The sequence below is a fragment of the Falco peregrinus genome, chromosome 2 (genome assembly GCF_023634155.1).
Source record: "Falco peregrinus isolate bFalPer1 chromosome 2, bFalPer1.pri, whole genome shotgun sequence".
Lineage (NCBI taxonomy): Eukaryota > Metazoa > Chordata > Aves > Falconiformes > Falconidae > Falco > Falco peregrinus.
Genome location: NC_073722.1, coordinates 26,962,847 through 26,987,867, shown reverse-complemented (window position 1 = coordinate 26,987,867; position 25,021 = coordinate 26,962,847). Strand labels below are relative to the sequence as shown.

General features: G+C 40.2%; 2 protein-coding genes across 8 annotated transcripts; one reads left to right on the top strand and one right to left on the bottom strand.

The window, feature by feature from the left end:
* Positions 1-20,199, top strand: KLB (klotho beta). Of its 6 annotated transcripts, none has more exons than XM_027794995.2 (6): positions 1-233; positions 268-978; positions 7,891-8,398; positions 12,071-12,339; positions 13,925-15,068; positions 16,845-20,199. In XM_027794995.2, exons 1-6 carry the CDS (start codon positions 144-146, stop codon positions 17,204-17,206), a joined length of 3,084 nt encoding a protein of 1,027 aa, XP_027650796.1. In that variant the 5' UTR covers positions 1-143; the 3' UTR covers positions 17,207-20,199. The 6 variants fall into 6 exon arrangements, 3 of the variants coding, with proteins under 3 accessions (XP_027650796.1, XP_055653965.1, XP_027650795.1); XR_008746188.1 differs by having other exon boundaries at positions 7-978; positions 16,845-17,745; positions 19,675-20,199; XR_008746187.1 differs by having other exon boundaries at positions 7-978; positions 16,845-18,863; positions 19,675-20,199.
* On the bottom strand, positions 20,047-24,979 carry RPL9 (ribosomal protein L9). Of its 2 annotated transcripts, none has more exons than XM_005243203.4 (7): positions 24,822-24,978; positions 24,624-24,739; positions 23,676-23,771; positions 23,229-23,361; positions 21,743-21,823; positions 21,171-21,289; positions 20,047-20,168 (listed from the first exon to the last, which is right to left on the bottom strand). In XM_005243203.4, exons 1-6 carry the CDS (start codon positions 24,865-24,867, stop codon positions 21,183-21,185), a joined length of 579 nt encoding a protein of 192 aa, XP_005243260.1. In that variant the 5' UTR covers positions 24,868-24,978; the 3' UTR covers positions 20,047-20,168; positions 21,171-21,182. The 2 variants fall into 2 exon arrangements, with proteins under 2 accessions (XP_005243260.1, XP_027650797.1); XM_027794996.2 differs by having other exon boundaries at positions 20,095-20,443; positions 24,822-24,979.
* Between the last annotated feature and the right edge of the window lie 42 nt (positions 24,980-25,021).

Below are 25,021 nucleotides of genomic sequence, written 5' to 3'. Positions count from 1 at the left end.
TCATAGGGAGGCCACCTTCCTAAAAATTATGCCGTTCTCTGACCTGTTCTAGGTCTCACAGTTCAGGCTAATCATTGACAGGGCTTTTACGATCACAAGCTTTTAGTGAAGCTTTGATAAGACACTCCAGCAGTTCGTGGCAAATGAAGACAGTCTGCACGGTGGGGACTCCGGCGAGTGAATGGATTTTTTTCAGCATCAGAGCAAGAAACCTGACTTTTAACACTGGCACTGTAAACCAGCGTAATGTGTGGCCGACGACTGGAGAGGTTCGTTGCTTTTTGGACATTAGTTTTCACAAAGACAGTTACAGGGCTTGCTGGAGAGGGAAGACCTGTGTGGAAAAAGGACCCACACTTCAGCCCTGTGAGTGAAACACAGATGTTTTTGTATGACACTTTCCCCAAAGAGTTTCTCTGGGGTGTAGGGACAGGGGCTTTCCAGGTGGAAGGCAGCTGGAGGGAGGATGGGAAAGGCTCCTCCATCTGGGACCGCTTCATCCACTCGGAGCTCAGGGATCCTGACAGCACAGACGGTGACAGTTACACTTTGTTGGACAAAGATTTGTCTGCTCTGGATTTTTTGGGAGTTACTTTTTACCAGTTTTCAATTTCATGGTCAAGGCTTTTTCCCACTGGAGTGGTAGCAGCTCCCAATGAAAAAGGACTCCAGTATTATAACACCCTTATTGACTCTCTGCTCTACAGAAATATTGACCCCATGGTTACGCTGTACCACTGGGACCTGCCCTTGATGCTGCAAGAAAAATACGGGGGATGGAAAAATGAGTCAGTGATTGATATCTTCAATGACTATGCCACCTTTTGCTTCCAGACCTTTGGGGATCGTGTTAAGTATTGGATTACAATCCACAATCCCTATTTAATTGCTTGGCATGGGTATGGCACAGGTATTCATGCTCCTGGGGAGAAAGGGAAAATAACAACCGTCTACTCTGTAGGACACAATTTGATCAAGGTACAGTATAGTAAGATTTTACAAACTGATCTTGCACTGCCATGGGAAATTCTGGGAGGAATCAATCATGTAATCAATGTTTAAAAAAAATATGAAAGAATGTGAAAACACTGAGAAATAACCCTTAGCTAAGGCAGTATTTTTTTAATCCTCATGCTGATTTTATTGTTGTTGTCAGAACAGCTGATTCAGTAATTACTTGTTTTAAAGTGCTTGTTTACCACTTTATTTAAATCAGGTTTTGCCTACAAAATCTGGCTATTAAAGAACATGATTTTATTTATTTATTCTCTCCACTTAGTTAAACACACTGACATGACCATTCATTTGGCTACACTAAAATAACTCTTCTATTAGTTTAAAATTAAATTTATTTGCATTTGCATATTGGATCAGTTGTATTAGCAATAGGGTGTGTATATATAAATATGATTAGTTCTATCTTAGTAAAATCATATCTCGAAACATTTATTGCTAAACTAGCAAGGTCAGCAGTTTGGGCGTTTGTAAAACCCAAATGTCCTCTTCAGTATTTGAGTTTCAAAATCACATTATTTCCATGATATTTTCAACATTTTAATTTTTATGTCAGTCTTATTTATCAGCTGTCTTCTGCAGAATTACACATCCAAAAATCTCAATCCCATGATGAACAGCTTCGACAGCTGCAGTACTGGATCTTAAGTTCATGGTATTCTTTCTTTAGGAAGGACAAAATGAGGTCTGAAGTGGGTCATATTTTTTAAGGAAAAAGTGCAGATGTTGTTCCTGGTATTCTCAATAACTTTACAGAGTTTATAGCAACACCTCTGACAGATTATTAATTTCATCCTACAGAGTAGCTAGTTCGTATGCATAGGAGCGTATATTCTTATTTTCTCCTGCTATAATTTAAAACATTTTCTAATAACAGCAGTTTAATATAAGAATTAACAATATCAATACAGCATGTTTTTCATCTGTAGTGCTCAAAGTACTTTACAGAGCAGGTCACTATCCTGTCTCTGATAGAGCAGCTAGTATAATTCCCCCTGCTTAAACTACTCCTGTCTGTCACAAAGAGAATTTTTCTACTACCTACCATACATTATAAAGGTAATTAATTAATAAATCTGAATATATTTGTCCTACAGAAAGAAGTATGCATGTAGGAAAAAATAGTTGCCAGAGTAGTTAAAAATATTCTGCAACTGACTGACCATTTCTGTTTCTTGTGTTTGCTTCTGGGTTTGAACCTGCAGAATTTTTCAGAAAATTCACACTGTAGTCAACAGTTTTACATAGAAACATAGAAAAGTCATTGAGCACTCTGAATCACCAACCAATTTCAGGCTTGGCACAAGAATGATTTAGCTATTGAGATTTGTGAAGCATCTCAAAGAGAACTGATGCTCAATCATTTGTTTCATTTTTCAAGTGCTATATAAAATATATTCAACATAATACATGTAAAAGATACAATGTAAGTTTGTAGCATTTCTTGCCTTCATTTCTGAGTAGCACGATCAAATCGGGGGTACCAACTAGGCACTCTCTGCATTTTCCCACTCTGTAAAATCCGTGTAAGCAGCACACAGGGAGCAGTACCTCTGCTGAAGAATCAGTTGGGTGTTCCAGGAAGCCAAGCACAGCTGGGTCTGATACACAAATTACTGACCTAAGTTCATTGGTCAATATTATTTAACTCTCAGACTTGATCTGATAGTTGTTCTAGTTTTAAAGTGTGAATCTGAGTATAAAATAAATCACTTCTATGAAAGAGTTAATGAGATTTCCAGCAATACACAATCCATTGACTAGTATTTTATTATTCTTGGGCAGAAGTTATTTTTATGCTGTCTCTTTCTTACAGCTCCATGAACATTACCTAAAGTATTAGCAGCTTATTCTCTTTCCGAAGATTTTAGGTCTTCATGAAGAATCTCAGATTTGTAGTTATGTATTTGAGGAACTGGAGTTTGATGTTCAGGGTTGGAGGTGGAATGGAAGCTCTTGAGATAGCAGTAGACATGAGTCAACTCTTCCTTACAATTTTTTTTTCTTAATAAAATGTAATTAAAGTCAGCCATTCTACAGAATTCATAGGTGGTATTATGTTTCAGTTCATTCATACACGGAGGGTGATAATTGTTACTGATCACTGTAAAAGACCTGATACTACTTCCATGGAAATAAATAGGAAATTTGGAAGTTTGACACTTACAAATTATAAATTCCTAAGGGATTCACTTAGATAAATCTCTATTCAGTTTTATGATCATTACCACTAACAGAAGGAGCATGTGGAATCTTATACCGAATGGAGAATGGCCGTCAAAAGTGTATCTCCCTTGTTCATTAAAGGAGACTGTACTTCCCAAAAGCGACATTGGAAAACAATTAATGATAACATGTAACTTGCCATGTGACATTTGAAAGACACATCAAAGAACATACAATAGCTATGAGCTTGCTCCTGAGGCAGCTGTCATACCAAGGCAGAGAAGAAAAACCTGCACACAGAAAACCGAAATGGTTTTCTTTGATTTTACAGTAAATAAATCTGAGAAGAAGCAAGAAAATATAAAGCAGATGAATCATGGTTGGAGCTAAATGAGATATATACCTGATATATTATTATCATTTTCTCTGGATCTAGTTATGTTCTTTTACTTAGATTGAGTTTTGTAAATATCACAAACTGCAGACCAAGCTGTCTTCTTTTCCTCCTCTGTATCAGTGCCCTCTGGGCAGTTCTGCCTTTACCATATAACGGGCAAAAAGGGGCTGCTTCTTTTTTTCCTGTTAAAGATCATTCACACTCCTTTTTATCTGACAGCAGAGCCCAGGAAAAAACTGTCAGGATAAGGTCTCCCTAAAAATTTTCTTCATGGACACACCTCCGTATCTCATACTGGGAAAAGGCAATAAATTCACTTTCAAACATGGTGTCTCCATATAGATCCGTCCACAGACCAGGTTCATCTCTGCGCCCAGCTGCATTGCTCCCAGCTCTTTGGTAGCTCTCCCTATGCCAGCACCTCTTCTTTAGGGACACTGCTGCCTTTGGGATCTTTGGATGAGCATGTCCCAGAGAAGTCCGATAATTCATTCTCCTTAAAAACAAATTTCTACAGAATGAAGGGGGAATAGTTCTTATCTCTGTGTCCAACCAGACACTTTCTTCCCTTCCTCCAAAGGGGCCTCCTTTCCTCAGGATCTAGAAAGATGAAGCTACACCAGTGCCCGTATTTTTTACAGGAGGGAAATCTGTCTCCATCAGGTACGGCTCTAGGGTGGACAGCAGAGTGGTCTATGCTTGTAAATGTCTTCACTGGAACATTTTTCAACCACTAGTAGCCATAGCCACCAGTGATGAGGTTAAATTCAGCCCTGATTCACACTTTTTCCATATGATTTGTTATTTTCAGGTTAGCTTTCTTATTATTCTTGGAAATTGTGAGGAAAACCAAAATCCAAATGCAAGACGGTTAGCATACGACAAATTTCATAGTAAAGCCTCAGTCCTTCAAACCACCCTCTTAGAAATTTAGCTGCCTACATCTCAAGAGCCCTTTTTTTCTTCACAAGGACTGAGCTTCAAAGTCAGTTTGCAAAATAAAGGCTTTAACTCTACTGACGACATGTCATCTTTACTACAGACCAAAAGGGCCTTGAATTGAAATATACTCTCCAAATAAGCCACACACACCTGGCCTTCTTCTGAAGTGATACTTAACACCATCATCATCAGACTCTGCATTCTAGCTCTTCATGGTTTAAAAAACAAATAATTAAAACATGAAGCCAGAATAATTTTACTAACATTTTTTAAATTCTAGTTTTCCTAAATATTCTTGCCCTCCAGCACACTAAAACAACTCCATATACCTCTGACATTGTTTTGAGTGCTCATTGCTGAGACATTCAAGGAAAATTGCTTGACTTTAACATATCTTAAGAATTGGTCTTTCAATAGTAAGCTCTGTGTACATACATGATAAATTACAGGATCAGAGTTTGAAGAAGAGAGGAGAACAATACTGTTGTCTTGATTTTATTAAATTGACTTATCCAGGCTTTTTACAGGGTTAATACTAACTGACTTAGCAGTCCCTCTGACTTTCAAGTCTATGGAATAATTTCTATATTAATGTGTCGCATGTATCTAGAATAAATACACAATATTGATCTAGCTTTCACTGTGTACTTAGCCTTGACATTTGTCCTTGATCTAACAAGGAAAGTGAAAGATTAGGGATTAAACTCTAACTGAAAAAAGATTAGTTGAGGTTTACTCAAAACAGCCGATTTGAGCTATGATACAGCTTTTAAATTGATGTTTGTTTCATATGTGGTCTTACAAAACAAATTATATTATTCAGTTGGTTCCATCAACAGTAAGTTTGCACTTAGCAAACACCTTCCACCTGAGAATGTTAAGCTGCTTTACAGATAATTAACAATTTAAAACAGAATTATAGACAAGCAAATGTTATTGTCTCTACTATGCCTGTAGCAGCCCTTACTACAGACAGTGACAATTTTTTTTCCATAGAGTTAACCCTCAGAATTAAGCGGTATCAGTGACACATGTGAATTTGTGTATGGGAATCCTATCTTGACTCATTAAATTTAATTATTTGTACTTGAAGTCTGCTCCTGTAGAATTATACCTGTGGCTGTATTCTCTACTGTAGACAACTTTTTTACTAGAAATTTTACTTTTTTTCTAATCAACCTCCTGAAAATGTGTATGAATACAATGACTTGTCGCTGATTGTCTTTTACATGTCAGTATTGCATTCTAATTAGCTGGGGTTTGGCAAAGCCATCTTTCTCCACTTCACCTAGAAATGTGTGATTGCTAAGATTTACCTGGTGCTGTTGTCACGCTGCTTGGCACTGTGCATAGCGCAGCTGGCTTCAGCAGGGTTTTTCTTGTTAAGCCAATGCAACCATATATCTTTGGCTAAACAATGGTGTTAGTAGCCTGTGTCTGGGGAAAAAAAAATACTAACCAGGTGAGAAATCACTAGAGGCAGAGAACAAAGCAAGTCTGGCCTCAGCAGTCACCCTGGGCTGGAGGGACCTCCAGGAGAGGACAGCAAGGATAACTGAGGAAATGGCCCTGACCGCTTAAATTTTCTGATGAGACAAGTAAGAAATCCATTTTATAATATTTTAACTGTATCTTGCAATTTGCCTGTGGTTACAGTTTTGCTGACTTCCCTTTTCAGCTACAGAACCTGCATTTCAAAGGTTAATGTTACTTTATCAGTATTTTCAAAGACAGACCTTGAACAAATGTTACGGGCATGACCTTAGAAACCATAAATAACTGATACACAAAATTCCACAAACTGTAATTCTTTGGTGCTCCCTAGCTTAACCAAATATCTACCACATCAGGTCTTCTGGTTTTTTTAAACTGTCAAGGCTGGTGTTTCTAGATATATTAACTGAAATTATAGTCAAAGGTAAGCAATGCTGTTTGGCTTGGTAATGGTGGTGGTCTAATGGCACTCTGAGTGTTTCACAATGCTTCTCGATGTTTTTTATGGGCGCAGTTATTTTCTTTCTGTCTTAAGAGTGTAAAGCCACACTTCAGGAATAAGGTAAACCCTGAGTTACTTGACAACTCCTCAGCTGGGAGAGATCAGCTCCCTTCCCTTGTGTCAGATCTTCTGGTGTGATTCATGCTGCGATCCAGAATCACCCTTCTCTGACACCTGAGCTCTCCCCTTTTCCTCTGGGACTTTGACAATGCTAGTGGTCCTTCAGGCTGTCGTGTATTCTTTTTTTTGTGTAAATTTCAGCTGCCGTATTCTCTTATTTAAGTAATTAGCAACTTGACATTTAAAGGTAAATAGAGTGTGTGACAATGTTAAGCATTCTAAAACAGGATGATAATCAGAAAAATGGAATTAAGATGTGATACAAGGTATGCTTTGTCACTAACTTGAGTAGCAAAACTTCTGTCTGTCCCAGGGCAGTCAATATTTGGCCAGCTACAAGTACTAAAACATGCCATACCCAATAGAACTTATGAGATACTGCTGCCAAATTACCTTTTGAAACCAAGGTGTTGTTGCTCTCTACTTCAAATGAAGCTTCATTCTGTGCTGTTGCATGTGCTGTCAGAAAAAATATTATTATAGCAGCTTCAAAGAAGGAATGAACTAAAATTCTGGATCAAAATTCTCATACAGAACTGTGAAACTTGACGTTTGGGTTCAAACTTCACAGCTGGGTCCTTTCTCTTAAGTTTTTACATTTAGGGACTACACAAATATCAAAAGTTGAACACTTGCTCATATGATTAGGCCAAACTAAACCAAATGGAAGTATATCCCAAGAAGAGGGATGGGGTGGATGTAGTTTGAAGAGAGTAAATCCAGGTAGCCCCCATAGCACAGAGCAGTTAATAGCACACAGCCAACATGGACAAAGGACACATCATTTGAGATGCATAATTTATGGAACAATTTTAAAGATGGTTTAAAATTTTAACTGTATCAGGAATCACTGCTTGACAAAGAAAGACATAGATGGGACTGTCTAGATCATGGAGATCAAATCCCACCATGAACAGCTGTTTAGTCCCAAAGTGTCTGTGTAACAGCTACTCACATCCCTGCTGGGACTGCTCGTGAAATTTAGACCTATATGAAAAGGCAAAAAGCCACAGCCTTGATGTGTTATAGGAACACCACGCATGAGATACCGAGCATTACCATCATCTTGAGGTACCTTGCAGTATAACAGCAATTACCCTTTACGACTATGCAGGGTAATTAGCGTGCCTTAACTGTTTGTTAATATTTCCATAGAGGCCTGTGGTGAATCAGATGCAGCCACCTGCCTGTCTAGCTGCCAATGTGCACAGATGTGTTAGAGACTTACAATGTAATGCTGTTTTTCTCTCATCAGGCTCACGCAAAAGTTTGGCATAACTACAAAAAACACTTTCGACCATATCAGAAGGGGATGATGTCCATAGTATTGGGATCCCACTGGATTGAACCTAACAAATCGGAAGATGCTTTGGACATTTCTAAATGTCAGCAGTCTATGGAGAGAGTACTCGGATGGTTTGCTAAACCCATATATGGGGACGGTGATTATCCAGAAGAACTGAAAAATAAATTCTCATTTTTGCCACGGTTTACTGAGGATGAAAAAAACTACATAAAGGGAACAGCTGACTTCTTTGCATTTTCCTTTGGTCCTAATAACTTTAAACCTCCAAACACTCTACCAAAAATGGGACAAAATTTGTCACTCAATTTGAGGGAAGTACTGAACTGGATTAAACTGGAGTACAACAGTCCTCGAATCTTGATTGCAGAGAATGGCTGGTTCACTGACAGCCATGTGAAAACAGATGACACCACAGCCATCTACATGATGAAAAACTTCATTAATAAGGTTTTACAAGGTTTGTACACAAGTTAGTTGTTGGATTTTTGGAGGGCTTTTTATGATCATTTGATACTAAGCTCTGTAATGATTTAATCATTTTTTTAAAGAGATAATGGTGACTAAGTTAATTATTAATTATTTATACTGCATCAGTACAAGTCATGGATCAGGATCTACTCATTCTAGGTGTTGTACAAGCACAGAAAAAAAGACAGTCCCTGTCCCAGAAAGCTGAAGTCCAACATCTGTGTTGGTCAGAAATTAATGAAAACAAATCTATTGGATATCCCTTTTCACTGCTGACAGTCTGCCTGTAAAACCGTTGTGCAGGTACATACCTTGACAACGGGAAGGTGAGACCGTGACTACAGACTGTCATTGCCATGCTGGGGTCCTATTCCAACGTAAAATGCATGAAGGGAATCAGCAGGAGAAGGGCAATCATTTTTCAGGATTATTGCATGCCAAACAGAATAAGTTTTAATAACATAGTTTTAAACTTGGTATTTGCCCTTCATAAAGCCAGGGTACAGGAGTGCTCTCTGAAGGCAAAATATTTAATTTTGTATGAAATATAAACACTGTTAGTACCTAAAGCCTTTGCAAAACCAGTATTTCTTTTCCCCCTCACCCAGTTTGTAGGTTTGGCACTGGAAGAGGGACAGCTTCTGGTCCCAGAGCCATCCCCCCAGCAGGCTGCCCCACTGCTGGTGCCGTGCTGCAGCTACGGAGTGGCTCGGGTGCCTTTGCAAAAACCTTTCTTATCCTCAGAAAAGGGAAAATACGAGTAATTGTTTACTCTGATGCCAAGTCAGGAAGTACCGTATCATCAACAAATGTAATTAATCTCCAAATGGAGGTTATCCAGATATATTTAAAGTTGGTTCAAATTATAAACTGCACATAGCACAACTGTGCGCTGTGTCCTGCCTTCTCCATTTTTGGAGGAGTTACATTCCAGTATTTGGTTTATGATATTTTAAATACTGCAGTGACACAGCAGGGAAGTCTAGATGCAGGCCTGGATCTGGAGATGTGGAACAGGTAAATTTTTGGACACATACATAAGAAAATCCACAGCGTGTTCTTTTTTTTGAATCGCCTACAGCAGACCTGCTGTAATAACCATCCGTGAATTCACGCTTCTGAAATACTTGGTCAATGTTCAGCCAATAACTGTTTCTCAAGAACTGTCAGCTACATTATTATGTATGCAGATACTTCAATCTCCTCCGCAAAATACAAGATTATCTCTTAACACATTTTTCATGAAGCAAACTTTTAATTTGTCTGATCAGGAATAACACTTGGAACACATTTTCATATTTTTACTTACAGAGAAGTGAGGTATAAACTTGCTGTTTGCAGCAAAATCAGTTAGATCATGGTAACCTCAAAATATCATTTGTAGAGGCCAAATTGTAATGGGATGGTGACTGCTGAGATAGCATGTAGCAGGCTATAAGGAGCTATACTCACGTGTGTGCGCTCAAGGAGAGTGCTGTCAACTTTGCACTGTACGTCTGTAACTCACGGCACTGTAAGTCATGAAAATATATGGTGTGTAACATCACCATTGCAATGAACTGACCTCAATTATGACACAAGTATGCAATTTAAACTACAGCTTCTTAGCAGCATGCATACGCCCGTCGGTGCTGAACCTATTACTTCTACAGGACTCCAAGGCTCCGCCTATAGCAGGCATAGAAATGCCTTGAGATCGCCTTCTGTGGCTGTCACCTCTGGTGACACAGGGACCTTAACTCCCAACTTTGTCTGCCTTCAGCCCCTCGTTCCTGCCCCCAGCCACCCCCTTGTTTTTAGGAGGAATTTCTTATCCCCACCCTAACGCTCAGTGAGGATCAGACTTCTGTTTCTGCCCTCTCCTTTCGGTGTCACCGCAGACAATACTGTGGACATGCTTTCATGCCGATCCACAGGATCTCTACCTATCACCCACCTGTTAATTCTTTTTACTGCAAAATATACACTAAATAGCGCTTTTCCCCCTACCCATTTAAACTGCCAGAATTTCTCATCTAGGCATGAAGCATCTCAAGTACCACAGCATTTTTTGCTCTGACAGTTAAACTTAGCTCCCATGCATTCAGTATGCATCTAGAAAAAAATATTTTTTTCCTCTGTTGTACCTTATGCTGTCCCTGTATGTCTACTTCCATTTGTTCAACCTTCCTCACTGCAGACACAAAGTACTCACCTTTACTTGCAAGGCTTGTCTGGCCTGTCTCTTCATCCTCTACATCATTCTCCACCTCTGTGTTTTGCAATTGGTATTTTCAGGCATTTTTGTACTTTGGCCCATAGGTTCCCTAATATTTACAAGTCATTTTTCTTGAAAATACATGCCATTGTATTGCTTCGTTACATTCCCTCTTCTCCTTACCAGTATTCTGGCCTTGTCTGTCAGTTTCTTGTATATTTACACTGCAAGCTCTTGGGCTTTCTGATTTCTTCATCCAGCAGCTAGTAAAATACCATGGTGACTGTCAGCGCTGCTGGGTGCCTTGTCGCTCTGCTGCAGGGACACAAGCACTGCAAAACTGCCCCCTGCTGAAGCTGCAGCGTGGTGTGCACAGTGAAAAGTACTGAGAAAATCAGGCAAAGCAGCACTGGGCAAGAACAGAGCTTTAAACGAGAATACTTTGGGTTTATTCCTTGGCTTACCCTCAGTGGACTTCAGGTAAAATGTGGCCGTTCGTCTGCCTGTGTCAAAATCCTTGGTAACCCCCCTTGGTCACTGCTTTGCCCTTAATATTCCAGCCCTTATAAGGTTAACCTGAGCAGTGATCACGAGTTATTTCCTGGCTTAAAGCTGGCGACAGGCAGCTAATGTTGACCATGGAGCCTGGACTTTTTCTTCCAGGCTGCCAGCTGGCACACGCTGTAAGTGGGTAACGAACGTCACGTTAGCTGGTGTCCAGCGAGAAGCTGTTTTGGAAGTTCTGCTGCCCTGCCTGGGGAATCGGGTCCCACATCTGAGAAAGCAGCCATTTTGTCATCTTTCTCGTATATATATAAAAGATTATATGTGTGCTGCTTTGCAAGGCAGAGGGACATAAGATTGTCTGAAGAAACACGCATGTGCTGCATTTATGCTGTGAAGAAATGAAGCGCTTCAGTCTCTGGGTAGATCAACTCAGCTTCTTCTAAAGTCATCACATGTCCCATACCGACATAGTTAATGTGTCAATCTAGAAGCTGGATAGACATTCCTAAATGTTAGAGCTTGCAGAGATCTTTAATAAAGGTAGGGAATTTTAGCTTCATGACAAATACAAAGTCACAGACTAGATCAACTGTTCCACCTTTAATTTTTAGTCATGATTCTCTAATATTATTGCTATATATTACTTGCAAATCCTCAAACACAACCTAAAATGTGGATGTGGCATAATACTTCATGTTTGCTCAGAGTAGAAATAAAGTATCCTACAGTAATTTAATTTCTTAAGGAACTAGTGGTGTACCTATTTTTTAATGAATAAATGCTAAGATATATAATGCCTGTCACAGTTTTGCAATGAATGACAATGGGCCAATAACCCTATGAGTGTTGAGAAAACCTTCAAGATTTTCAAAGTGATCAGACCTTTCTTGTAAATATCTCTTTTATATGTTAGAGAACTAAATGTAAGACTCATGGATATTACTTTCTCTTACGCAGCTATTAAACATGACAACATAGACGTGTTCGGTTACACGGCCTGGTCACTCCTTGATGGCTTTGAATGGCAACATGCTTACAACATCAGGCGTGGATTGTTTTATGTAGATTTCAATAGCGAAAAAAAGGAAAGGATTCCCAAATCATCTGCACTTTATTATAAACAAATCATACGAGAAAATGGCTTTTTCCCAAGGGAGTCTACCCCAGGCTTGCAAGCTCAGTTCTCCTGTGACTTCTCCTGGGGTATCACCGAGTCTGTTCTCAAGGTAAGCATAAAATCCCGGGAAGACCGCTGGAGGCGGAGCGATCAACAACTTTACTTTGTGAATAAATGCCTGCGTATGGCACCTTGCATTCAGGAATCTCAGTGCACGCTGCAAACAGAAGTTAAGCCTAGCCGTAACTGCATAGGTTTCATTTTGTGTACTTTACAGCTTTTTGAGTGAGCTAGTCACAGCGTGCTGGGTGCTCCTGCAGCAGCAAGCCCCGCTGCGGGAGCCCGTCCAAGGCTGGCCCCCCCCTTGCCCTCCCTCTGCTCGTGCCTCCGTGTGGCACAGCAGATCGGGAAACATCAGACCAAGAAGTTGACCCCAACCGATTGTTCCTGGGTTATTTTTCAACCAGGGGAGTTTCCCGATCCAGTTTGCAGCGTGGCCATAGGGATGCCTATGACAGCGTGACGGAGCGGGTGGCACAGAGCAGGGACAAGGTGGTTGTGCGGAGGATAGCAGAGCTACCTGCAGGCTTGAGGACTCATCTAAAATAACTGAATGAAGCAGAAACAGATTCTTGTGTTGAGCCTGGCTCTAAGTGACACTTAGACATGTGGGTAACAAGCTATTCTTTAGAAAGATTTACACCACGGGCGAAGATAACAAACATCAGCACATATAGCTTTTACCATCTGAGCTCATGCTTGAAAACAGATCACACCACCTCTTCTCCAAACTGGTTCCTACAGTATCTATTTCTACTTTAAATTTGGTAGATAAGCTAACTGTATGTATGGCCAGTGTTGGGATTCTCTTTTTGTCATCGCACACAGAAAGATAGTCCAATGACCAACATCAGCCTCAAAAAATAACAACAAATCTCCACAATTTAACCTATTCATTGACGACCAATGGAAAAAAAGTAAGGCTTCTATATATGCTGTTAATACACAGCATGGAGAAGTCCATTTTCTTAAAAAAATCAGATTTAATCTAAGTATTTTAAGCTTCGCTGTATTGTATTCCAAATCCAAAGTATTTTTAAAAATTGGAATAGAAAACAAAAAAAAATCATGTGCTACACAGAGCCTTGTTAACTAGCAGGAGATATAACCAAATGCTGCAAGCTGTCTGCGTCAGATATTTGCACAGGCAGGACTACCAGTAAGGCCAGGAAATACTATGCCACAGTTTCACAAGGTTGATCTTGTCAGCAGTGGCGAAATAATCCGTGCCTGCCTTGTATATGCCCTGGTGCTTGTTCTTACCACCCTGCTCTTCTGCCAGCTGCCTGAGAACTGCCGTTTGCATGACCGAAGAGCGAACTCAATCAGGGAGATGTATCTCTGTGAAACTATAATTTGTGTAGGCTAATGGCAGGGCAAATGCCAGCATGTAGCTGAATAGAAAGGAGAGTGCAATTTTAATGTTTTCTGTAGATGAAGGAACAGAACGGGTACTACCACTAGCACAGACAAACCCCATGTAGGTGAGGTTACCCTCTTCCCCTCGAGGCATCTAAGTGGGACCTTCCGACACCCAGCACTAATCCTACAGCCAAACACAGGCAGAAACACAGCCTATGAGCAAGCATTTGTTTAATTAAACCCCATTGTAACACCTTGTTTTATTTCCACAGGCAGAATCTGTGGCTTCCTCACCGCAGTTCTGTGATTCCAGCCTGTACCTCTGGAATGTCACAGGAGATGGGCTCCTGCACAAAGTTAAAGGGGTGAAGCTAAGAACCCGACCAGCACAGTGCACGGATTTTGTCAGTATTAAAAGGCAACTTGACCTCCTAGAAAAAATGAAAGTCACCCATTACAGATTTGCACTTGACTGGTCACTAATTTTACCCAATGGAGATTTGTCCGTGGTCAACAGGCAAGTTCTTAGGTATTACAGATGTGTGGTCAGTGAAGTGCTGAAACTCAATGTCCAGTCCATGGTCACCTTATATTATCCAACTCATGCCTACCTGGGCCTACCAGGACCTTTGCTGCAGACAGGAGGATGGTTGAACCAGTCTACTGCCTATGCTTTTCAAGACTATGCAGCTTTATGTTTTCAGGAACTTGGCGATTTGGTCAAACTTTGGATTACAATAAATGAGCCTAACCAGCTAAGCAATGTCTACAATAGGAGCAGCAATGATACATATCGGGCAGCACACAATTTATTAATAGCACACGCCATGGCCTGGAGAATATATGATGAGCAGTACCGGTCCTTTCAGTATGGCAAGGTGTCCCTGTCGCTGCATTCAGACTGGGCTGAGCCTGCCAACCCCTACTTTGAATCTCATTCAAAAGCTGCCAGCAGGTTTCTTCAGTTTGAAATAGGCTGGTTTGCCAATCCCATATTTAAGACTGGGGACTATCCAGCTATGATGAGGGAATACATCAACTTTAAAAACAGAAAAGGCCTCTCATACTCTTCTTTGCCATCTTTCACAAGAGAGGAAAAGCAGCTTGTCAAAGGTGCAGCTGACTTTTACGCGCTGAATCATTTCACCACCAGATTTGTGATTCATGAACCTCAGAATGGGAGCCAGTATGAATTTGATCGTGACATTCAGTTTCTGCAGGACATCACGTGCCTGAGCTCCCCTTCTCGTTTGGCAGTGGTGCCCTGGGGAGTGCGCAAAGTTCTCAGGTGGATTAAAAAAACCTATGGTGACATCGATATTTACATCACAGCAAATGGAATAGATGACCAGTCCTTAGACAACGATGAACTTCGAAATTATTACCTGGGAAAATACGTACAAGAGATTTTAAAAGGTGAGTATATGATAGATTCAAGCTCCCCAGAGCCATTTCCCTGGCACAGACGCAGGCATGCCCTAAGCAAGCACCTAACACTTGCCCTAGACGGAGCAAGCGGCTCCAGTTGAGATGCAAGGACTCACCATCAGCATTCACCCCCTGAGGGGCCTGATTCTGCAGTCATGCTCAGGGCAGATACAACACAAAGCAATGCCACTGAGCCTCTCACGTGAAGTGCAGCCACGGCTGCTTCCAGTTTAAACCACTTGAGAAGCCATCTGGGCATGCATATACAGCAGAGCAGTTATTCAGAAGTTTGTAGCATGTGGCACTTCAGACCAACAACTCCCAAGAGACAACTCTATTTTCTACTCTACAAATAAAGGTGGGAGCCTCCTTACTTGCTTGCTGAACTAGAGTCATTGGACAGGAAAGCACAAGCAAGTCCAAGGAGACCTGGAGGGACATACAGAAGAAATACAGCAGGTCACCAGTTTTTTTAAGGAGCTGTTGTTGAAGGGAGTCAAACTCCATTTCCTGTTCCGCTACTTGCTTTGTCCTGGGCACCTACAGAAATCTAGTTCTTCATTTTAGAGAAAAAATTAAGAACAATTATGGAGGTAGAGGACAAAAATGTTCAAGACAATGATCTTCAGCAATAGCTTATTGTATAAGAAATGCTGCAGGGACCTTGCCCCTCCCATCCCTCTTCCTCCAGCCAAATGGTAAAAGGAAAGCAGTGAGCCACAGGATACCAGTACCTCAGTACCTGAACCATACAGCCAAAATGAGATGTACAGTACATCCCCGAGCTCACTGTTCCCTAATGGTGAGCACTAGCAAGTTCCCTGATCAGGACATGGGGCATCTAAAAGCTCTTCTGAGGCACCTGTGCCCAAACCTAGTCTACTTTATCATGGTTTCTCCTCCCTAGGAGCTAGCTACGTAAAAAATGAGATGGATCTACTCATGGCTAAGCATGGCTTCAGATTACTTCGAGACACCAACAAGAAATAACGCATTCCCTCACCAGTGCTTAGCTCTTTCTCAATTACTACAGAACTAATGAGCATTTGCTTATTTGCCATGCTGATTTCATATTGCAAACAAGAGAACAATAAGGAAAGGGTTGTTTAAGGGGGACTTCATCATAGCATTCCCATTATGATTTTCAGATAGCATGACTTTATAGTACTCACAAAAAGATTCTCACAATTTACAGTGTTCTTAACCTGGGTCACATCTCCGACTATGCTCTCTGCTTACAGAGGAGAGATGTTTACTTTACTCACCAAGGCTGCTATTCACGATTTCATAATTTTCACCAGACACTTGGGTGCGGCAGTATAACGTACAGTCACAAATCCTGCAGGGCTGACCAGCTGGGTTTGGAGCAGGGCACAAATTTTTGGAAAGCTCCTCTCATGGCACAGATAAGCAGCTGCTCCCCTGGAATCATCACAGCTGGGTTCAATAAAGAGCAGCATCTGGCTTCTCCCAGGAAAGCGAGCTCCCAGCACTAACCCTGTTCAAATCCAGCTTTCACAAAGTAGGTCCAGAAAATTACCAAATTCTATTTTTTTTAAAACAGTGATGCACTGTTTCTACTTAAGACAGTTGAGTATTAGTAGAAGCATTTAAGTGTTACCTAAATATTTTATGATGCAATTACACTTTTTGTATTGATAGATTAATCATTTGAAAGCTGAACTCATTACCAGAAAGTCTGCAGGTCATACAAGGTTTTATTAACATTTGGCTTGGGTTTTGTTTTTTTTTTTCTCTTCCCAGCATACTACATTGATAAGGTCAAGATTAAAGGCTACTATGCATTTAAACTGACTGAAGAAAAATCTAAACCCAGATTTGGATTCTTCACTTCAGATTCAAAAGGAAAGCCTTCAATAAAATTTTACAATAACCTGATCAGCAACAACGGCTTTCCTGCTGACTATTCAGTCTGTCGTCCCTCCAACCAAGAAAGGCAGTGTAGCTTCTGCTTGTTTATTTCTCAGAAGAAGCCATTAATATTTTTTGCCTGCTGCCTTTTCTCTACCCTTATCTTGCTTTTAACCATTATTTTTTTTCAAAAAAGAAAAAGAAGAAAACGTTTTAAGGCAAAAAGCATCTGGTGCATCTGTGTTTCATTTTAAAAAGGGGGCACAAGCTCACTTTCAGTGAGATCCATCACTGTTTGGATTCTACAGAGGACGATGCAGATCAGACAACTGTAGAAAAGCACTACATGAGTCACTCCAGTCACACACCCAAGCATTTAGTTTGAAAATGGAAAGTAGTTGTATGCACAGGAAGAAGAGCTATGATGACATTTGTTTCTGTTGAAATTACTTTTATCCACCTACTGTACACAGAAAATAAAATGCAACTATTAAAAAAAATGAAAGAAGAACATTTTATGACTATCCTGTGCCTTGGAATAACTTTTCAAACAGTTTGACTTGAAAAGATACTAAGCTGAGAGAACTGATATGCACTTTTCTATGAACGTCTGGACCAAAGAGTTTTGTGATGTATATTCATGTTATCAATGTCGTTGAGCATGAAACTGCAGTTGTTTGAGTTTACAAATAAAAGTATTATTAAACCTCACAAACTTTCAACTACGTACACCACCAAGAATGGAATATCCTGGGCCACCTTCTGAAGATAACTTGGATTTGTTCTTTTAGAGGTAACTCTGTTACTGACCAGCATAACTGGATCTCTTACATATGGGGTGAAGCAGAGATCAGACATTAACATTTTAAGCAAATGTAACAGGACCCACAAGAGACAAGTCAACATAATATACAATCGCTGTTTTTCATCTCCAAAACCAGGAAGCCATAAAAAGTTTTACTAGCAGAGAACATCAAAATAAAGATTAAAAAAAATTAAAAATTAACCCACTCAAGAAAGTGATGAATGTAACTCTAAATTGCACTTTTTCATAGAAATGAATCTGTATTACCATCTTAGCCCTGGTCAAGCGCCAGTGCAAGCCATGGGTGGGATAAAACCACGAGTGTCTTGCTATTACTGCATTAAACAAAAGCTACCAAACCCAGGTATAACACTCTTAAAGGATAAATGAATCCACTGTGTCACTTAAACTTCTCAGGGACCAAACCTGAGGTTTCCCTTGGTCTGGTTCTGGTCATCTCAAAATGACCCCACCAGGTTTCTCCCGGGAACTGCACCACCATGTAGAATTGACATTGGCTAGCCTTTTCAGACATTGCATCAATCTTCGCTGCTCAGGCAAGTACCGCTACCTCTGGAGGGGTAGAGAAGCTGCTCTAGAAATGGAAAGAAGGGCAAAAAGAGCCATCAGTTAAACACCTGCTGCCTTCCTCCACTTTGCAACCTTCTTTTCCAGTGGTTAGTACCATTTTCAAGACACAGTGAACCCCCCAACCTGTTTCCACTAGACGCTAGTTACCTCAGTCTTAAGGTCCCCAAACCAGATAGACGCACTTTGTCTGTAGCCCAGCATCTCTGAAGAGACAAGGCATACAAACACATTGGCTTTTCCAACCGCATCTGGACACAAGATAGCATCAAACACAAGGTCTACGATAATACATTATGATAAAGTCAACAATAATGTAAATTATGAAAGCGTCATGGCCACTTACAGGCTACTGGAAACTTTGTGGAAGTGCTGCTTAAGAGGATATGCACAACTGACTGAACCCCAGACTCCCAGTACTTGACCCAACCTGAAGTCTCAGTTCATAAACATGAGACTATTTCTCAATTATATTTCAAGCATTGGTCAACATCACAGAAGGTTCGTTAATTTGAAAGGTAACTACTAGTAAAACGATGAGGGACCGGCCCATTTTACACTACAAAATGTTCTGCAAGCACAGCCAACAGCACAGGTATTAGGTGGTGCGTACATCCTTCCATCACCCAAAGGCACTGACTAGTAATCACTCACCGCAGCCATGGAATCAACCTGAAGCGTACTATAGGGAAATTCCTCTTGAATCCCATGTGCACTGGGGGAGCACAGAGAATTCTGGAAGACTCCTCTAGCTACATAGCTTGAACCGCTCAAGAACCAATCTTCAAAATGTTAAGCTGGCCATGTAAAATTTCCACATCCACACAGTACTACTACTTTCCAAGGCGCAGAAACTCTATAGAAACCCATTGAACTCTATAGAATTACAAAGTGGGTGCTCTGAGCAACGTTCTGCATTTCTTTGTCACACATAGATGCTTTCCTCAATATTAAGCTTACCCACTGATTGCTAAGTCTGTTTATAAACTATCCTGGTATTTTCTGTGAATCTTTTTTCAAAACTGAATTTAACAAGTGCCAATGTGGATTCTCCCATAGCACAACAGCCCAAATACATGTTGCTACATGGCAAGATTAGCATAGCAACCAAGAAAAAAAACAGTTATATCCCCAGAGGACACAAACCACTGTTGGTGGAACTCGGCAATAAGCTCCGGCTGAACTGAGGTCAAGTCTTCAAACTTCTTAGTTGAGCAATATAGCTAAAGCATCATATTGTCAGACTACTTATTCTATCCCTGTATTTACTTTAAATGGTCATATCAATCTGGTTCTACTGATTGCAGTTTTGTTATTTATCTATTTCAGATTAAGTCTTCACAAGTTTGAATTCCCCTCCAGAAACTACACGGAAATCAGCTTTTGCAATTTGAGGTTCTGCAATGATGTGAAAGAACACTATAGTGTCCTTTCCCCAAGAATAATGCTTTTGCTACTTAAGGCTACAATTTTAAACCACCACTTCGTGGCTTTACACAATGGGACCACATTCTACCACCATGAGGTTTCCAAATCACAGACTTCATTCAGTCTGAATGTTCTCAGGAGACCGGTAAACCAACGTGTACACAGTGCTAACATTATCTTGCATTACCCTGTGACAATCTGCTTCTCCAAAAGGCAAAGATCTTCAACAGGTCCACACAATCACCATTTAGCTCTTAAAAAAACCCAAAAGGCCAAGATATGAAATATTTTTTATTTTATTAACCTCTCAAGTTGTTTGTATTTTGTATCAGATTCTTCAAGCTGGCACCTGCGGGTATAATGTCTCATGGTGGTTTGTTTCAGGATCCAGACAACTGTAAATAAAAAGTTAAGAGCTTTTAGAAAGGTTTTAGCACTGTAAATGTGAAATTGAATTACAGACATGTGACAAGTTACTTTATCTGATAGTTTTAATTCAAGACAGACATTAATAACTCAAAGAATTTAATTTTATTCAGACAAGATTAAAGATGCCTAAACAGAACAACTCATGACTGTTTAACAAGCAGGTAACAAACTGTTTCATCTCTCAAGGAACTCAGAACAGCACCAATTTTTTTTCAGTAGCCTGCAAGTGTCTGGTACCTGGCTGGTGATTTAAAAAAAAAAAAGTAGTTTACGAAACTCCCTTCTCATCTGCATTCTCTGTCTCAAGCTTAGGTTCAGAAGGCACACAACACTTACTTTATTTGCAAGTCAGCCTGTCTCACGCTGCACAAGTGTTCTGTACCATGTATGCAACCATACATGGCTGAAATGCATCAGACTCCCTTAACAGTTAAAATTCTTAAATTATCCCCAAATCCTTGTACTCAACTTCAGTAACGAATGTGCATACACAATGTGAATAGTTGTCCTGTTTACAAGCATTTACACACAAATTACACAGAAGATGTTTATATATAAATTATGCACCGAACACTTTTTTTAGTGAAGTCAATGTCCAACCCAGAGGAACTTTAATTTAAGAAAATCTTCTCTGTTAACATCTGTAAACTGGTCTGTCATGCCAGGTCAGCTGGTTTAACATTCTGAGCCACTATCATAACTAGCATTCACAGTGTAGAATATAACACTTCCAAGTGAGGTATTTTTCCATACAGTAGCATAATACCAAGCTGGTGAGAGATGGAAAGTTGCTGTCAAAACACCTAGCAAAATTTAAGTCTTACGATGCCATTTACAAGCACAACAGCATCCCTGTTGGGAACCTGCTTAACCACAGCCTTGTTAAGTAAATAAACCTTGTCAAGTCCCCACATCAGGTAACCACCTCTACACTGAAGACATACAATCTGCATTAAGATGATACCAACCTATTAAGAGTCCTACTCATCCGCCTGCTGTACTGTTCCTTTCTCAGAGACATAGATACCATCCAAGAATTTCCTGATATCCTTGTTCTTGACTGTAGTGGCTTGCTGAATCAAGGCAGCTGCAGTCAAAGCAACATCATTAGCAAAGCAAGAAGTCCAAGCCAACTCTCAGCCTTTGTTTACTGTTTATATTTCAACCAATATAAAACTTTCATTTGGAGAAAGGAATTGCCAATCTGAAATCCTGTCAGATCTAATGAAAACAGATTGGCAACTCAGGGCAGTAACAGTTTATTACTCCATGTTTGTACAACTGAAAAGCTCAAGTTTGGTGCCAAAAAGGCCATTGATACTGACTTAAAAAAAAAGTTCAGTGGATTTGTAAAAACATCTAAGTTTAGAAAAAGCATGAACAACAATGAAAGGCAATTAATCTGACTAGAAGGAAAAAAAAAAAAATCCTGAGCTGCCATTTGCCTCAGGGTTTCAGAAAAAGACAGCTTGCTAAGTTGACATCTTCAGATAAAAGTGGCCATATCATTGTATCTTCCCACACGTGTATTTTCACAAACCTGAATTGGAGACCAATTCAATGTCATTCCCTTCAAGGATCAGCTCATCCTTCTGGGCTTGAGATACTGCACAGGAAACACCTACAAAAAGGCAAACGCACAAACTACATTGTGAAGATGTTAAGCATACTAAACAAACAATATTCATGTCCTGTCCCAGTCTACAGATCTAGAAATCAGTATTCTAAGCAGTAATTAGCTTCTATGACTTTGTTTACCGATTCCCATAAATCCCTTCTAGGATTGTTCTCCCTCACACTTTCAGAACTCAAAGATTAGTGCAAGTCATGCTCTGGATTGAAAGCAACTAAGCGATATTCCTACTTAAACACTACTACACTACAACATTCATCACCAAAACTGTGTACCAGCCAGAGAATTTTCCAGCATGGCTTCATCAGCTAGGTGGTGCCATTTTCCATATTCATACGTTCATGAAAACACTGGAGTCATCACAATCAACAGTCATTAAAAAAACCCCTGCCCCCTGACAAGTCAAGCACTATGTTTATACTAGCAACATTGCAAATACTCACAAGGAGTAAACACTAGGACACTCGCGAGTCTAACAGGAAATTTTCATTTGCAAGGATAGTAACACAAGTAAGTCTCTACAGTTTGAACTATTTAGTCAGTAGCTGTTAGTTTTTAAGCCAGCACTTCACCATCTTTGAAGTAAATGCCAACTTAAAAAAAATCAAATACAATAATCAAACCCACCTTAATATCCCACAGTAAATCAAAGTCAAAGCCACTGTAAGTAACTTCACACTATATCTACCAGTGTTTCTGCACAAATCTAATGCTTTCATCTAAAGCCACCCCAAAACACCGTTGTCACATTAAATATCCTTACCCATACCTCCACCAGAAATGGAACTATCAAAAAAAATGGATATGGAAACTTTTCCCCAGTCTTAAGGAAACTGTGTTTATGACATGTTTTGTCTCCTCCTTTTGGAAGCTTAAGAAGCTCCATCAAATGCCTAGCCTGTTAAGACATTTTGCTAAAAATCCAAGCATGCCAGAAATAAAACCAACAGGGAAGATGATAACTTTGAAGTTTTATCATACATGCTCCTAGACAATCAGGAAATTCAACCACACTTCAAAGACCAAAACTGTGATGTGGTGTGAAACTATTCATGTACAATGTTTAAAACTGAAAGACAAGTCTAAAATTAAGCACCTGCAGTTTATCAACTATAAATGCTGTTGAGATCTCGCGAGTTCCTTGTAACTTGTATTACAATAACTAGCTCTAAACTAGTTATTAGCTATTAGCTAGCTCTCATTACTAAAAAATTAATCACAAACACATTGTTATTAATAAATCTAGATAATGGCAAAGACATCATAATATTACATAAATTGAGATGGTCAAACGCTGCTTCAGCAATCAATCCTTCACCATCTCCTGTTACCAATGGCAGTACCTAAAGACAATACTTTAGAAACAGTGAAGTACATATCCAGATGGGCTCACCTGGCCTCATACGCACTCTGCGAATGTATTTCTCTCCCAAGAAGTTTCGGATTTCCACAAGTGAGCCATTATCCTGTATAACTACATTGATTGGGAAGTGAGCGTACACTGACCTCATCTTGTAACGAAAGCCCTGCGATAAAAGACATCATCAGATACTGAAAGCAGAGTATGTCCAAAAGGTAAACAGATGCATTGAGCTTACTGGACAAATCTAAATGCAAGATATACTGAAAATAGTTTCTTAAGAAGGGCAAGACATTGAGCTCAAGGGACATTCATGCTTTCTTCCACTCACAGAACTTGTCTGACAGAAAGTGCAAGAAAAAAAAAAGTAAAGAAAGAGAGAGCTACATCTTAAATGCTTAGAAAAGCTCTCACTTAAGTAAAAGACTATTGTGAGTAACAAAAATGACACGAGTTAACTATGTTTGAGACTACACTTACCAGTGTGACACCCTTTATCATGTTCTGTACATGGCTACAAATTGTGCGAACTGTTGCCAGCTCCTTTCTGTTACCCCACCACTTGTCAACACGTAGCTGTGTTAAAAAACCAAAATAATTAACAAAGCTTTCAGCTACACTTCAAAACTAAAAATGAAACATTTCTGTGACAAGCTAAGAGCAAAAAGTTCAGATAAACTACTTAAAAGCCCACCTACCAAAGCACAGAAGTGTCGTTCCTTTGACAGACCACTGAAGGCCCACCTAGCTCAAGTCTTTTAAGTCCTAACCCCCAAAATGTAACATTTTTCTTCCCTGTCTCATTACTAACAACTCTTACAAGAAGCTGGGACAGATTGTCAGACATCTCAAGCTGAAGGACGAATTATCGAATGCTAAACATTGTTCCAATGTTGGTCTCCTATGTAAAATTTATCAGCTGTTAAATGGAACACCATGTGTGGGTCCAGTGTTTTAATGACACACTACATACTTGCAAAGATGTAGCTGAAATCAGCCACTCTTCCCTTTTTTTTGTAGTTCCTAAGACTGCACAAAATTATTATTCGTTTATTTACAAAATATCTGCTCTACTTATGTAAGTTGCCAATTCTGAAAGTCAAACATACAGCTTCAACTTTATCTAGCTAAAACTAGTCAGCTTACATAAGACAGCATACAACGATCAATCCCTTTCCCAGTAACTGGCTGTTAACTGCAAATGAAATCAATCAACAAATTCACTCCAACTGCAAGACTTCCACGTTGCCTGAGTAGGTCCCACAGTTCCATGAGACCAGACACTTTCAGAAAACATAGAAATAAGCAAAAAATTAAATAACGTATCTACAACTAAACATTTTGGTTCAATCTCCTACACTAGCAAGAAGTTTTTTAGTTGTACAGACACCCTCCCTCTCGGCAACGAAAGACGTCTGCAACACGTACCTTCTTGTGTTTCTTTCCCAGGAGTGACAACTCCACATTGATGTGGTTAAAATCCCGTCGCAAGGTTCCTCTGGGGCCCTTCACAATGACGGTCCGGCCCTTCAGTGAAACGCTGACTGGAAATCAAAGGCAGACACATGTCAACCGGCTGCGGGTTCGGCACCGCAAAACGCCTTTCGAACGCACACGCAGACATACCTTGCTCGGGGATGTCAACGGTCTGGTTGCTGAGAATCGTCTTCATTCTGCGAAGGACAACAGACAGAAGCTGCAGAGCCCCGAGGCGAGGCCCCTTCCCTGCGCCCTTTCCGCTCCTCCCCCGCACGCACCCTGCAACGCGCAACTACCGAGCGCCTGCCCGCTGCCCCCACCCGCTCTGCCGCCGCCGAACCGGCCCG

Bases quoted from the DNA above. Each gene is read 5' to 3' on its own strand.
- KLB (XM_027794995.2), top strand. From the start codon at position 144: ATGAAGACAGTCTGCACGGTGGGGACTCCGGCGAGTGAATGGATTTTT. The intron at 8,399-12,070 runs GTTTGTACACAA...TCTCTTACGCAG, and splicing joins CATTAATAAGGTTTTACAAG to CTATTAAACATGACAACATA. The intron at 15,069-16,844 runs GTGAGTATATGA...TTCTCTTCCCAG, and splicing joins CGTACAAGAGATTTTAAAAG to CATACTACATTGATAAGGTC.
- RPL9 (XM_027794996.2), bottom strand. From the start codon at position 24,867: ATGAAGACGATTCTCAGCAACCAGACCGTTGACATCCCCGAGCAAG. The intron at 23,362-23,675 runs GTAAGTGTAGTC...CTTTTATCGCAG, and splicing joins TGATAAAGGGTGTCACACTG to GGCTTTCGTTACAAGATGAG. The intron at 21,290-21,742 runs GTTTGTGAAAAT...CTTTGACTGCAG, and splicing joins TGAATTGGTCTCCAATTCAG to CTGCCTTGATTCAGCAAGCC.